The sequence below is a fragment of the Filicampus tigris genome, chromosome 17 (genome assembly GCF_054856515.1).
Source record: "Filicampus tigris isolate MCC_2025a chromosome 17, RoL_Ftig_1.0, whole genome shotgun sequence".
NCBI lineage: Eukaryota > Metazoa > Chordata > Actinopteri > Syngnathiformes > Syngnathidae > Filicampus > Filicampus tigris.
Window position 1 is genome coordinate 17,490,171 of NC_141233.1, and position 14,673 is coordinate 17,504,843.

Below are 14,673 nucleotides of genomic sequence, written 5' to 3' on the forward strand. Positions count from 1 at the left end.
TAAGCAAGGAATCGTTATTTTGGTAAAATGACATTTGCCAAGTAGACATTCACATAATTCTACAAATTATATATATATATATATATATATATATATATATATATATATATATATATATATATATATATATATATATATATATATATAAAAAATTATTTTATCCGTTAATCGAAATAGTACAGCTTTACTCTTCTAACATTGAAACTTTTTAATCGTAATAATCAGAGCTGGGCACTTGACCCTTTTTTGCTGGTCCGGACACGACCCTCCACCCCCCCCTCCCTCCCCCCAAAAAAGGGTACGTGATTGACGCCTCCACGTCAAGGGATGCTAATGGCAGAGGCTTTTTAAGGATCATTAGCTGGCTAATTTACTATTCGAACCCGCTGCGGACACGCTTCAAAATGTGGCACTAGTACTTTACTACTTACCCGTGTGCTTACTTCCATTGCGGGCCCCGGGCTTGGTTTTGTCGTATTGTATAATTATTTGTCACCCCCCACCCCTCCGACCCAAAAATGGGTCCGACCGGTCCGGCCCAGGGACGGACTGCCCAGCTCTGGTAATAATACAACTTCTTTCTCCGAACAACTTTTTTCTCAATTACAACTTTTTAAAAATTGCGACTTTATTATGCAATTATTTCATTTTTTTTTAAAATTAGAATATTCCAACTTTGTTCTCATAACACTACAACTTTTTACCATAATATTACATGTTAAAGTGATCCCTCAGCTGTTTTTTTTTTTTTTCTCCTACTAAATCCTTGTGCATCCTCTTTTGATTGTTTTGTGAATGTTCCTGGCCCCCCAAATTCCTGAATTGACAAGCATTGTCATGGAAGCGCAATTTTAAAAAAAATCATTTCAACGTCACTAGGTCGTATTTGTATATAAAAATATAATGGCAAAGGAACGTTTCAACGCGTCGGTTGTTGTTTTCATGCATCCCACAAACGCACACGCACGTTCACTTGAAAACATGCACACACATGCACACACCGTCAGGAAACCCGAGCCTCGTCCCTTTTTTCCCCCTCCATCCCGCCTTCTTCTCCGTCCGCCAAAACACCGCAACTCCTTCCTGCGTTCTCGTCTGGCCCATTAAGAGCAATCACAGAGATAATTGCCCGTCTGATCAACTCTCGACGGGAGGCTTTTAGCCCACCGGCCAGCGAAAGAGGAGAGGCATGCGCGGCCGGAGGGATGCAAGGATAAACTGGTGAAAAGGGGAGGCAGGCGATGCGAGCGGGACCGGGATTTGGGCGGCGGCCTTAGCAGGGAGCTTGCCGACAGACTGAGAAACCCGACCGGACCGGCGCAAAGATGTAGCGGCGAGGCTAAAAATAAGACAAGAACAGAGACAACTCCCTTCTTCTTCACACATACACAAACCGACACGCGCACACACACAGACTCGATGGACAAATGCCCACCCGGCCCACCCTGTCGTTGGATAACACTCTGTTGAAAACGTAGTACGGCACTGCACAAAAGTCTGAGGCCACCGCCAATGATTGTGATTTTGTGAAAGAGAAAAATTCCATGATTTTCTATGAGAGTTTGAGAGTGGCGGTGCGTAAAACCCACTGATGTTTGGTGGAGGATCGAGTTAAAAGAGGGGGTATTGTCGCAAATTCAACCTTTCTGATCCTCCGGGAAATAGGAAGTCAACCGCGAGTTAACCCATATACAATTTACCTCAGTGGCCAACAGCTTTTGCGTAGAACCGCCCTTTTTTCAGGTGTCAAAGTGTTCCCGAGGTGCTGCAAATGGACTGTGCAAAAGTCTAAGGCTACCATCAATGACTTGGAATGAGGACAGATTCAGTTAGAAGGCATTCTATGAGATTTTCTAGACAGGTGGCATGTACAAACCATTGGTAGAGGATCTACGGTAGTTAAAAATGCGAGTGCAGTGCCAGAATCCAGCGTCCCGTTCTGTGATTGACATTGGGGATGCGTCTACTTCATAGGAGTGAGCATTGCATAATAGCATTGAGATTCCATTCAGACAGTGCCTGGTCCCTTTTTTCAGGGGTGTTAAATTGTTCCAGGTGAGCTGCAATTGTACTACGCAAAAGTCTGAAGCTATCACCGGTGACTTCTCTTAAGAACAGCTTCAGTTAAAAGCCATTTCTATGATATTCTCTCGAGGTGTGATTGATTTTGGTGGCGGATCTAGTTTAAAGTTCAAGAATCCATCGTCTGATCCTCCAGGAAGCGGAGCGTTGCCCATGACCTGACCCAAATACGATTTGTCTCAGTGATCTGGCACTTTTGTGCAGTACCGTGTGTCCACCTCTTACAAATGAGCCTAATGGCATTGAGAGTCCATTCAAACAGTGTGTGGTCCCCTTTTCCGGGTGTGTCAAAGCGTTCCAGATGTGCTGCGATTGTCCGCACGTTGAAATCGTCGGTTCCTTGGCCTTTAGATCTTCAGTGGAAGCATCCGCATTCCGTAATCCATTGGGGTAGAACCGTGATCTCCCGATCCAATCCGTGGTACGGGTGTCGACCGCAAAGCGTCGGTAGGCGGCCCGTTAATAAATAAATGCGTGTCAGACATCCCGATTAGGCAGAAGAAGTAAGGCGAGTTCAGTTCTTCTTCAGGTTCAGCTTTTAGTTTCCAAGGCGAACAGGCACAGTAAAGCTTTTGGTCACTCTTGAGTTGGAGAGCAGGTGGCTGCATACAAGGTAGGTGAGCACAAGTGATGATTGGCGTCTTGTTGCCACCAATCCAGGCCTGTCATAATGACTTCTCTACAGCCTTGCTCACGGAGGGGTGACCCGGGTTGGGGTTTGAAGCAGAGATCTTGCGGCACACAGTGTTGGTGTTGCTGCACCGGCAGCCAGGACGCGTGGCCTGGTCGTGGGCGCAGTGGCACAGGGCGAGGCACAGCCGGGCAGGGGGGTAGCAGCAGATGCAGGGCAGGCAGAGAGCCAGGAGGCCCATGGTGCCCCAGCGGGCCAGGGCGTGGGCCGGGGCGCAGGAGCACGGCCGGTCAGCGCAGTTGTCCTCGTCGTCCTGCGCTGAACAGTGGTAGAAGAGGCCCTTGACGCAGCACAGGCAGGTGCCGTACTCCACCGCGCTCTCGGCTGAACACAGGCAGCGCTGCTCGCAGGCCCAGCAGGAGGGAAGGCGGCGCGGGGCGCAGCACTCGTGGCACTTGCAGCGGGCGCAGCGCTCGCAGATGAACTGGTGCCGGCCCAGCTCGTCCTCGGCCGGGATTTTGCTCAGGGAGGAGTCGGACTTGAGCTCCCCTTTCGGTTGAGCGCGCACCACCGTGGCCAAGCCGGAGTGCGAGGGCGTCAAGCCCGCCAGCAGCCTCTGGTCCGAGCCGGCGCTGGTCCGGGACATGGAGGAGCTCATGGTGCTGGAGCGGCTGATGCGGGACATGTGGGCGTGCTGCTGACTTTGACTGCGGGGCAGGGCGGTGTGGCGGGGCGGCTGAGGGTGCTGCGAGTATATTCCGTGCGCGTGTCTCTCGTCGTGGGCGTAGAAAAATCCAGATTGGGACGCCAGCTCCAGCGCCACTGGCCGGTCCACGTAGTCGTTGTGGGCCCGAATGGCTCGGATCTGTTCGAGCGACAGCACCGGGACCTGCTGGAGATCCAGCCCATCCAGCTCCATTCTGAAAGAATGAGCGGGGTCCATGTTGGAGACCCAAAGTAAGCGGTACCAGGGTGGGCGGCACCAGGCCGACGCTCACGGGACATCAGATAAACCTGCAAACACAGGAGTCACACAACAATGGTGTTGGTTGATTGCCTGGTGTGAATGCTACATAGCCAAAGTCAAAAATGCAATCAAACGTTTTGCATTAACATGCTAACTCACACACACAAGCTAATTTACAAACCAACGTGTGAGAAACCTCAATTATGCTATACTCAGATGTCTTTCAATATTCTGCTAACTGTCTAGCAAACAAAGTTACGACCCTGCAAGCGAGCTAAATAACTAACGAGTGCGACGTTTTTACATCATTCTGCTAACTAATTAACCAACCAACTAACGATGGAGTCAAATTTCATTTTCAGATGCTTCTAGTAACTTTACCTAGTTAACAAGCTTACTTACAAACAGCTGCAGCTAACAAGAGTGTTGCCTAGCAGCCAGGCTAAGTGACTTTACAGTTGGATGTTTTTACATCCTGCTATCCAAATGCCGAGCAAACGAATCTATTCATCTAGCCAGCGAGCTCGAGAATGATACAGTCACATATTTTCTCACATATTGCTGCTGCCTAATTATAGAGCTAAAAATCGAACCGAATAACACCACAAAAGGAAGAGAATAGATTGCTGGGACTAAAGGAATACAATTCCATGATACAAATATTCGAATATAAGTTGTACGATAAATGTAGGTCAATGCTTGTGATAATGTTCAGGCCAGCAGAGAGGGCCTCGTGTCCCTGCATAAATTAGCTGTGAAGATGCCAGACAGATGCTCGGGAAAGGAAAATAAAGACAACAAGTGCAGGAAATGCTCGGGCAGCAAAGTAGAGTCAATTGAATAAAAGCTCCAGATGAATGGATAAGCAGATAAGGGAAAAGGCAGAAGTCTCGCATTAACGACAAACTCGCCTGAGAGGACTTTTTGGGGGTATGCCAAAAAATACATCGAACATTCAAACAAGACCAGACATCTGTAGTGTCTGTTTGTAGACTTTCGGCTCAGTGCAGGGAAAGAAGGACTCGACTTGAACTTGAGGCCGCCTCCTTAAAGCCCGAGCGCCATTACATTTGCTGAGCCAAGTGGGGTAGGGTAAAAGTCAGGGTTAGGCTTTCAAGTAAGTGGTGATTGTTTCAGGTTCAAACTTGGATTATAACTTGAAGTCGGGGGTTCATGTTAAGTTTAGGGCCTCATCTTATGTTGTGTCATGTTCCAGTTTAGGGTCCGGGTATCAAATTGGCAGAGCCTACTGGTAGGACAACTTCATACTACTAGTTGGGCAAAAGTTGACATCTACATGTGACTACTACTAGCAACGTTGTAAAAAATGTACTACTTAACATCTACTATCTAGCACTTCACTAGTAGTGCTGGTAACATGCTAGCTAATTAACAAACAAGCGAGCTCACAAACTAGCTAGTAGGCAGGCTAAATAACTACAAAGTGAGGCAAAAGTACTGCAGTTTTGCAAAAGTACTGCAGTTTTGCCTCACTGGTAACGTGTAGTTGTCCTACCTAGTGTGCCAACATTGTTCTACTAGTGTGCAGAAATGTCATACAGTAGTGGTGGACGGAAAAAAAACCTTTCTAGTTTCACTAGTAGTTCTGCTAGTGCGCTGAGTTGTCCTAGTAGTGAGGACAAAGAGTTTACTAGTCCTTAAGCTGGAGATCGAATAACTCAAACAACTTTCCGTACGAGCCTCCCTTTTCACATTGCAAGACAGCCAACAACGTGTCACGTGATCATTAATGTGCACAAGGGAGCATTGATGACGATGATGCAACAGATTCGGAGAAGCAAGATATTCCCCACCCGTGGGCTTATTTGAGAATCGCTTGATGTTGTCGACGCCAAGAATGATTCATGGCAAATGTCTTATGCCAGCTAGCAGTTGCACAACTTCAGATTTGCTTTTCAGTTGATGCTAGCATGATAAAAGTTGAGTCAGGGTCAAGTAGGCTCGTGTGGCATGCATGGTGGTATTTCCAGAGGGGAAAAAAAAAATCCTCTGTCAGCGTGCTTGCTGCTGTAAGAGCGAGCAGCTAATGCTTGCACAACTTGGCCAAACCAAAACCTGTCCTCGTTCTGGGCCCACCGAAGAAGTGCGTTCTGCATGGTGGGAATCGAAGATGTTTACAAATAATCATCTTCGTATGCGGTGGAATAATTGCACACTCTCATTCCACTTTTGAAAGTGCGGACCGAATAGTTGTTCAAGATCTTGCCCGAGCCTGGCATTTTTCCATTTTGGTCCTGGTCCTCCCCAACTTGCCAAATATGCTCGTTCGGAAATAGAAGACAAATGACATCAACTAAGATGACAGCCTTATTTCATGCGAGTCGATGTCACGCTCCAAACATCAGTGTGTAAATTCGACTAGCCGACTAGTCTCTACAACCCCTCGTACCAGCCTAAATGTTTCAAAACTTTTGCCATCTCTGAACCGAGGTGTTAAAAGTGAAATGCGGATGCGGAAAACCTTAACGGAGGCCCTTGTGTTAGCAATGCGGTAACCCGAGCAAGGCCCTTATTGCGGAGCTGTGGGAGTATCACTGTGACCTGACGGGTGGACCACCACACACACGCACACACAAAAGGATGCACTGTGAGCCTCTTGCTTCAAGAGAAGCAGTTTTTCAGGACTCGCGGGACCCTTCGTTGGTGCGCCATCCAATGTAATCCAGTGCGACATTTGTATGAAAAATGTTGCCTCCGTGAAAAAACATGCTTGCTCAAGGTCAAAATGTGTTTCTTCCTTTGACTTCCGCTGAGTCTGGACGGTCGATGGGGCTTTTTAATGGACCAAGCATGCTTTCTCCGCGATGACCTCATGCAGGCAACCAAGCTATTTTCAAAAGCCACTGCAAATGAGGAGAGGCTGGGGGGGGGGGGGGGGGGGGGGTGCTTCACTTCCTCGCATGTGCCGTATCTCCAGGAAGAAAATATTCGTTGAATTGTGATACATCCGTCGGACAAGACATTTAGCAACTTTAAAAGTCCCTCCACGCAATCAACCATCACTTTCGAAGATACCGTGCGCCTCCACTAAAACCCATTCAAGTTAGGTGAGAGTTTCGAGTTTAAGTGAGGGTATCAATTTATGTTTGATGTTTCAAGTCAGAAGTGGAGTTTCAAGTTCAAGTTACAATTTAGGGTTGGGGTTCCAAAGCAGGGTTTGGGTTTCAGTTTAGAATTACAATCTCAAACGAAGTTGAGGTTTCCATGCGAGGGTTACCATGGTTTGGGTTTGAAGTTGGGCTTTGGGGATTAGAGTTTCGGCACTAAGACCCGGAGGCTTTCCTTCCTCGATGCCCTCTCGGGAGCAGCAGCGGCAGCAGGATTGGATGACAATAAACTTGATGAGATACCGGATGTGCTGAATCGGACCGTGACGGAAAGACTGAAATAGACACTGAAGACCAGGAGGGGGGCGGGGGCGGTCACAGGAAGGGAAGGGTCAGCCAATGACCGAGGGAGGGATCACGGCGCTATTAATGATTCTTAAATATAAATATGATGAAAGGCCGTCTGAGGGAGGAAGTTCCCATGGCACAGGGGTGGGGAGCCGTTTCAGTTTTGATAAAGTCCTCTGAGGATAGCCCTCAGACAAACACACAAGTATGAAGCAACAGAAAAACATTTCTATGAAATGAGTATCATGAGTAGACCCACAAGAGTCTCAAGAAGCCTTGCCAGAAAAGACGCAGGAGGTCTGCCATTTTGGTGAGGAGCCGCCATTTTAGGGTTACTTGGGCCATTTCCGGTCCTGTAGTATAATATATAAAGCAGTATAATCACAAAATCGTGTTTGGACTAGTGGGGCGCATGACTTGACTTCCACTTTAAACGGGACAGTCAAACACAAAATGAAAACACTCGCAAGGAGCTGCAGTACGACAAAATCGACATCCAGAAGTGCATCCGAAGACGAACCGGCCATGCGCCTGACGTCACTCGCTATGCCGCACCCCTTAACAGACCCGTGTTGGATGTTTTGGGGGAGTGGAACGGATTATTGGCATTTCGACGGGGAAGATTGACTTGGTTTAAGCCAACGTAGCACTCATAATAAAACATTGTTTGCTTTTTTATGAAATTTAGTATGGCTGTCATCGGACTTGGAGGAAAAGCCGATTGCCCGATTGATTGATTCGTTAATTAAGAGGTGCTTCCCGATACTTTTGTCCTGCAATGTGAGGTAAATCTAACTCAGTAAAGTTGTCTTTTAGTGCAAATTGTACATTTCCGCAGCGCTGTGGTTGTACAGTGCATTAGTCGGAGCATTAGTGCTTCTGCTGTGGAGTTTGAAAAAAAAAAGAAAAAAACCTCCATTCATCCCCTCTCTCCCTCCCTTTCTTCCTCATCCATTCATCCATTTCATCATCCGGCCATTCCGCCCCCTTCCCCCCTCCCTCCCTCCCTCATCGCCTCTTCCGCCCCGTGGCTGGTTATTCCTCTTACCACATCTCCGCTCCATCATCCGCGCTCACCCCCCCGAAAACGTCACTCCATCCCATCATCCATGGGCCCGCCCCGGCGGAGATGGCTATCGACATTCTGCATCCGACCTTGAGGACAATCAATGGCAACCCCTGCAAGCGCGGCTCGCTCACGTTTACACACACACACAAACGGACATTAAGGGGAGGGCATGATTTTTGGTCCCCGTGACGAGACAAAACCAGACTACATACACCAAGTTCATTTATCGGAGTTGAGAATTTTGGTCCCCATGCTGCAAATTGACAGTATGGTGCGACTGTGTGATCGGACTTGCTGACAAAAACCACAAGACATACACAAACTTCCCTTATCGGTCGTTGGTCCCCATGCGTCAACAGGTAGCCTTGGTGTTACTGCCCAGATTTTTGGCTATGACGTGAGTGTCTTACCAAACGTTTGTCCCTGTGAAATTCAGTGGTGATTTTTTGGGGGTTCCCACGCCACAAGAGATACTGTATCTGGACTTTTGTCCTCCTTAAATGACAAATACCAGAACATACACACGCATGTACTTCCATTATGACGGATCTGATTTTTGGTCCCCATGATGTGACCGTGTAAGGAAACTATTGTCCCCACTCAGTGATGAGTTTTTGCTCCCCGTGGTGCAGGAGATCCCCATGATGGGACCGTGTAACCACAGCTTATGTTCCGGTATTCATCATTCACCTCATGGGGTCGTGGGAAAACTTAACATTTATAATGTACGTTGTTTATAAATACTGTGATTTTTGGTTTTTCTTCTGCAAGCTTCAATGTGCTGCTGTCGATACGTTTTTGTTTGTTGTTGTTTTATATTTGCCGTACTGGTCGTGTTTTTGAAGCTAGATAGCACTTTATAGCACTTTATACAAGATACCATAACACGTTCTTGAGCTGATACGAACTCAAAACGGTATTTCCAACTGGAAAATGCAAATCTCTCTCCTTCTTCCGTATTAAACCTGCACACACACACTTGCAGCTTGTGATTTTATGGTGGCCTCCAAGGATCTCCATGATGTGACTGTAAACCCTCTACAAAGTGAGGGGCCCTTGACCTTTGGTGCTCACCGCGCACACATCAACTTGCGTAGCTTTGGAAAGGATGCACTTACCTCCGATTGGATTGAGATCCATTTTGCACATGTGCAGCTCGTCCTTCTCGTCCTTTTATGCAAATGATCCTCGCATAAACTAATGTCTTACAAAATACATCTGTGGCAAGTCTAGCAACTCACTTCATAGGACGCTGTACACTGAATAAGTCCTTGTCATAGTTGATGCGAAAGTAAGTCCTAAATGTCCGTGCGTGCGTGCGTGCGTGCGTGGAGGGAACGAACGGCTTCATAGATGCTCTGTATCAGCAGGATGTGCCCTCTTCCTCTTCCTCCTCCTCCTCCTCCTCCTCCTCCTCTTCCCGGAGCTGGGATCCCTGCGCGTCCTCCTGAGGTCACCTCCTCCCCCACCACCACCGCCGCCACCGCCTTCTTCTTCTTCTTCTTCTTCTGAAAATCAGACGGCGCGCAAACCGTCCGAGGATGCTGGCGGCGAGCCGGAAAGTCGGAGGTGAGGAAGAGGCGCGGCTTTCATGGCCGGGAGCGGCTTACCCGGTGAGAAAGTGAGTGCATCCAAGTCAACAAGAGGGGAGGCACAAATTGTTTACAAAGAAGTCTCTTCTTTCCCGCCCCGTTGTAGCGCCCGCGTCTCTTCTCCAGAGATGAATGGCTGTGCATGCTCTCTCGCTCTCTCTCTCTCGCTCGCTCTCTCCGCCGTGCAAACACACTCACACTCCTCCCTCTCGACCCCCGCCCTCTCCCATCACTGAATTCAAGCCACTTCATGCACGTGCACTCAAGTGGCCATCACACACAGCAAACTATTTGCGACAATGACTAGTCGAGTCCCAATCGGGATGTACAGTATGTACCGTGCTGGATCTTTGCTGGGTATTGTTGCGTGCTCTGTCTGTGTGTGTTGCGGCGCCATGTATGAAAAAGGGGCAGTTGTTTGAAGGTTTATAATTACGGAACATGTTTTGGAAATGTGCTCATTCCCGATAGCCCGTATATTGCGTTTCACATGACATGTTAGCACAAAGCTAACGTGTGTTAAACGATCCGGTTTGGCTGTACCAATTGGTGTTCAGATGTATGATTTTTAATTGTCCTCTGTTCTTTGTCAGATTGACAGTAAACCGGGAGTGACAAAAAAAAAAAAACAGCCCGAAGCAAGCACACTTTCCCTCATGGATTTGGAGAACTGTGTGAGTGAGAGTGTTTTCATTTTCTGAAAGTGATGTTGTATGACGATAGTCTCCCATTTATTGAGCGAGAACAGGCAGGGTGTTTTAAAGAAGGGGGCCCCAACCACCGGGTCGAGGACCGGTACCGGGCCGCAGGCCTCTTTGGACCGGGCCGCACAGATGAAAAGAAGCAGAAAAAAATGTACAGTACTTTGGGGTTATTTATTATCCGAGGCTGAAAAACATTTGATTTTGAAGTGACCGGATTTTCTCCGTTACATCCATCTATGACTGACTCTTAACGCATGTCGCGTAACGGTCATATGCACAAGCTAGCAATTGGGTAAAATAAACAGACGCATTTGGAAGGTTTCTTGGAAAGTTTGTTGTTGTTGTTCTGACTTTTGACTCGTCCCAATGCACAGTCATTCGCTTTTAAAAGAAGTTTATTTCTTGACACTTTTGGAACATGTTGCAGGCACCCAATTCAAAATGAGAAAATATTTGCACAAACGTTCCAACATTAAATAGCTTGTCTTTGTCGTGTATTCAGTTCAACATAGTTAGAAAAGGACTTGCAAATCATATATTTTGTTTTTCTTTCTTTTACATAACGTCCCAACTTCATTGGGGTTTTTGTCCGATTCCCAACTAAAGTCTCAGCATATGGAAAACTTGTAATCAAAATGTCTTTTTTTTCCAGTTCCGAAATGAATTCCAACGCGTTTGAGCGTCTATGGCGTTTCTCCCTTTGCCAGCTGCTTCTCCGGTCACACCCACACGGCCTCTAATTGCCGCTGATCTGTGGGTGCGCAGATGAGTCGAGACACCGATCCATTAAGTGAGCAGGCCCGGCTTGATTGGCTCCGGATGAAGCACACCCAACCCCCCCCCCCCCCCCGCCCCCATTGAAATAGCACGATTGGCTGCGGGCCAAGCGGCCATTTCCTGTGTCTGAGAGGAGCTCCAGCCACCGGGGCTCGCATGCATTTCCTGACTAAGAATAAAAGTTTTATTAATGAGCGGCAGTGCATCAGTGGCCACTCTTGCCCCGCTCGTCAGGAAGGATGACGGATGAGTGTGAAAATACAAACGCGGTGACAATATGAGGAAGGTTGGCCATTCGTAGGACTTTATTTTGAAATCCTTTTACCGTTATCAGTCTTTATGCAAAGAAAAGTGAGGAACACCGGATAGATTGCGTGCAAGAAAGCAACACTCCTGAACATAACTCAAGGTCAGTTTAGCCCACCAACCAGTAGCACATGGGAGGGAGTGTACCTTAAGGCTCCAGAGACTGGTTTGACTTTCCTGGAGGAAAAAGTGTTCAGTCTTTTTTCCAGAGACCAGCAGGCTGTCTGGAAAGGCTCCTTGAGTCTCTGTGATGTACGTTATCTGAGCATACAACACAACAAAGTTGCCATGGAAACCTTTGACTTGAAAGACAAACATGGGATTAGTTGATAGCAACGACGACTCCAAAATAGTTCCACTAACCCCTAAAAAGCAACTATAGCATAACGCTCCAACTGCAACCCTGACAATTTAATCAACCACGTCCAAAGTACTTCAGACCCAAGCCCCTAAACGGTTTAACCAAGTAGTGATCACAATTTGATCAATATTTACCACTTCATAGTCATTCTTGCCGGGAAATATCCGTGTACCCGTGTACAAGAAGGCAGTCGCACAACCCGTGGACCAAATATCGATTGCCTCGTGGTACGGCGCCCCCACCAAGACCTCCGGAGACCTGAGAGAGGATCAACAAAGTTAAGTTGGCTCTGATGAGAAGCGCCCGAGAATCGAGGAAACGGCCAGCAAAACACCGGTAAGGGAGGCTCTGGATGTACGAGCCCGGTCTGGCGTTTGCCATGTCGTGCGTCAGGCCAAAATCGATGATTTTGACGCGGTAGGGCTGCTGGCGATGGTTGATGAACATGATGTTCTCCAACTTGAGGTCGGCGTGAATCATCCGTGCACCCTTAATGTGGTCCAGAGCCCTAGCGAGCTAATAGAAACTGTCTTTTAATGGGGGCTGTATAGGAGAAAATTGACTTTCGTTCTTTTTTGAATTTTTTTTTCACAGTTGGTATACAAAGAGCTACATGCGCAGAAGTGTTTGTAGTATCAGAGCTTCCGTCACTCACTTGCATTAGACAGGGCCACACCCAGAAAACAAGATATTTCAGAAACACAAGAAAAAGAGAGTGCTATGTTCCACACTCAAAGCTCTGCTTCCAGGATGAAGCCGCTCGCCTAGTCGGAACGCCCTAGCTCCATCCAAGTTGTTGGTAACAGGGTAGAGTAGCTCGCTTGACCAAGACCGGCCGCTGCCTTAGTTTCAGCAAGAAAAAAAAACGTAGTGCGCTTTAGTGGATCTTTGGGTTACTTTGACCAAGACTTGACACAGACATGTTAGTTATTCTGACATCTGGGAGCCGTTTTAAATTGTGGACCAAAACATGCATAATCTTGGGTCAAAAATAACTACGAAGGACAAAAAGGGGCCGACCAATATTTGGGTCAACTTGACCCTAAGTAGTGATTCGGTCCCTTTTTGACCCAAATTAGTTTTTGTTTTTTTTCCAAGCCACCAGTTTTCAGAACGTATATGACGAGTTTAAATCCATGGGATTGGAACATCACTGACCAGACTCGACATACCTGGTGGACGATGGGTCGGATCTCCTTGACTTGGAGAGGCTTGAAATGTCGCTCCTTCATGAAATCAAAGAGACTCTTGTCCAGGTATTCACATTCCAAGCAAGTGTAGCCCATGTAGATGAAAGTTTAAATTGCTTTCAACGCGTTTACATGCTTATCGATCCATTTGATATCACCACACACTTTAATCATTTTTGGTTTGAATTGAGGGGATCATTTCAAAATTTGAAAATGGCGCCATCAACGTTAGCTACTCTAAAGATGTCTAAATCATATTTTCTCTACATGGTGATGTAACTTTGAATACAACAGGGAGCTCCAGACCCCCCCGGTCATGTGGGGCATGCTTTTCTGGGGTAAAAGGGGGTCGATAGGCTTGGCAGGCTTTGGACGGGGGAGGGAGGGAGGGTTGGTAGGATCAAAATGCTGGCAATACACAAACACATTGAATGGCGCTTTTAACTCCGTAATATATACTGTACATAAATTGACAGGTTTTTAAAAAAAATAATAATAATGAATGCTTTCAACCTGAAGCTGATGTTAAGGGGAGGAGTTTGAAACAGTCCTAAGCACTGTCTGTTTCCCACCACATTTTCCCCACAAAAACACACACCTGTTAGTCTTTGAATGGGTGGAATCTGAATGGCATTTTGATGCCAAACCAGGGTAGTCTGTATTTATTAATAGCTGTACACATTCTAATCCTTATTTCGCATCCCTACAGTGTCAACGTTGTCACTCCCAATCTATACCAATTGCGCCTATTGATCTGATTAGAGGGGAGTGCGTGTAGGGTATTGTGCTCATAAAGAACGCGGGCGGCATTGATTATGGCTAATAACGCTTTTGATGTGGACAATGCAGTCTCTCTTCCTGCCTCAATCGCACTGAAATTCCCTCCGGGCCCATCAGAGGGAGAGTGGCTTCACATGGATGCGGCCGACACGCACAGAAGAAATTGCATGTGGCCGAGATGAGGAGTGAAGAGGACGTCGAATGCATGGTTAGCCAATGTTAGCATCGTGCGTTAATTTGTGGGCATCGGAGCCCAAATATTACGTAGCTCAAGTCAACGTGCGATATTTTTGTAAGTGTGAATCCTTAGTCGGACAAAATTCACATTTACATTTACTTTTTCCGCCATCTCATAGCTGAAATTTTTAAGCATTTGCTTTTTTTTTTTTTTTTTTTTAACCCCCCCCTCCTCTTCCAAGCCTCATAATTAATTCACGAGGCCTACATACCGTCGAACGGCCTGCATAATCGATTGAGTCCAGGAACGTGTGAGGCGAGGGTGGGGAAGGATTACAATGAAGCTCTATACGTGCAGCTTCACTTTTCATGTCACTTTCTCCTGTGCACATTAGAAGCCAGTCGGGACGGGTTTCGCTTGTAGGAGAACTTGGGAGTCGGGGGTAGTGACAAGCAGTGGATGGTGCAGCCAACGAGCCTGGCAGAGCTACCATGACCTCATTCCTCCAGCCACTGCCTGACCCGGAGAGGTAATGACGCCACCTGCTGTCAAAATCACAACAGTACAACCTTGATTTTTTGGGGGGGGAGAATCACAATTAGACAAATAAAAAGACACGG

General features: G+C 47.1%; 2 protein-coding genes and 1 long non-coding RNA gene across 4 annotated transcripts in view; 1 reads left to right on the plus strand and 2 right to left on the minus strand.

The window, feature by feature from the left end:
• The window catches only part of LOC147133818 (uncharacterized), a 67,887-nt gene that overhangs the window by 39,164 nt on the left and 14,050 nt on the right, over positions 1–14,673 (plus strand). The window contains exons 4-5 of one of the 2 annotated variants that reach the window (XR_015090306.1): positions 13,945–14,083; positions 14,448–14,582. This is a non-coding gene — a long non-coding RNA (uncharacterized LOC147133818). Of the gene's footprint in view, positions 1–11,113; positions 11,261–13,944; positions 14,084–14,447; positions 14,583–14,673 lie in introns of those variants that run through there. The other variant, XR_015090308.1, reaches the window with a different exon arrangement.
• On the minus strand, positions 1,413–9,609 carry LOC147133819 (protein sprouty homolog 3). Its single transcript, XM_086012632.1, has 2 exons — positions 9,284–9,609; positions 1,413–3,727 (listed from the first exon to the last, which is right to left on the minus strand). Exon 2 carries the CDS (start codon positions 3,654–3,656, stop codon positions 2,748–2,750), a length of 909 nt encoding a protein of 302 aa, XP_085868758.1. The 5' UTR covers positions 3,657–3,727; positions 9,284–9,609; the 3' UTR covers positions 1,413–2,747.
• Positions 11,841–13,269, minus strand: LOC147133820 (homeodomain-interacting protein kinase 1-like). Its single transcript, XM_086013154.1, is given in 3 exon segments — positions 11,841–12,163; positions 12,240–12,421; positions 13,078–13,269. Coding segments are annotated over 3 exon segments (558 nt in total). The 3' UTR covers positions 11,841–11,979.

Coding starts and splice junctions, on each gene's coding strand:
- LOC147133819 (XM_086012632.1), bottom strand. CDS start 3,656: ATGGACCCCGCTCATTCTTTCAGAATGGAGCTGGATGGGCTGGATCTC.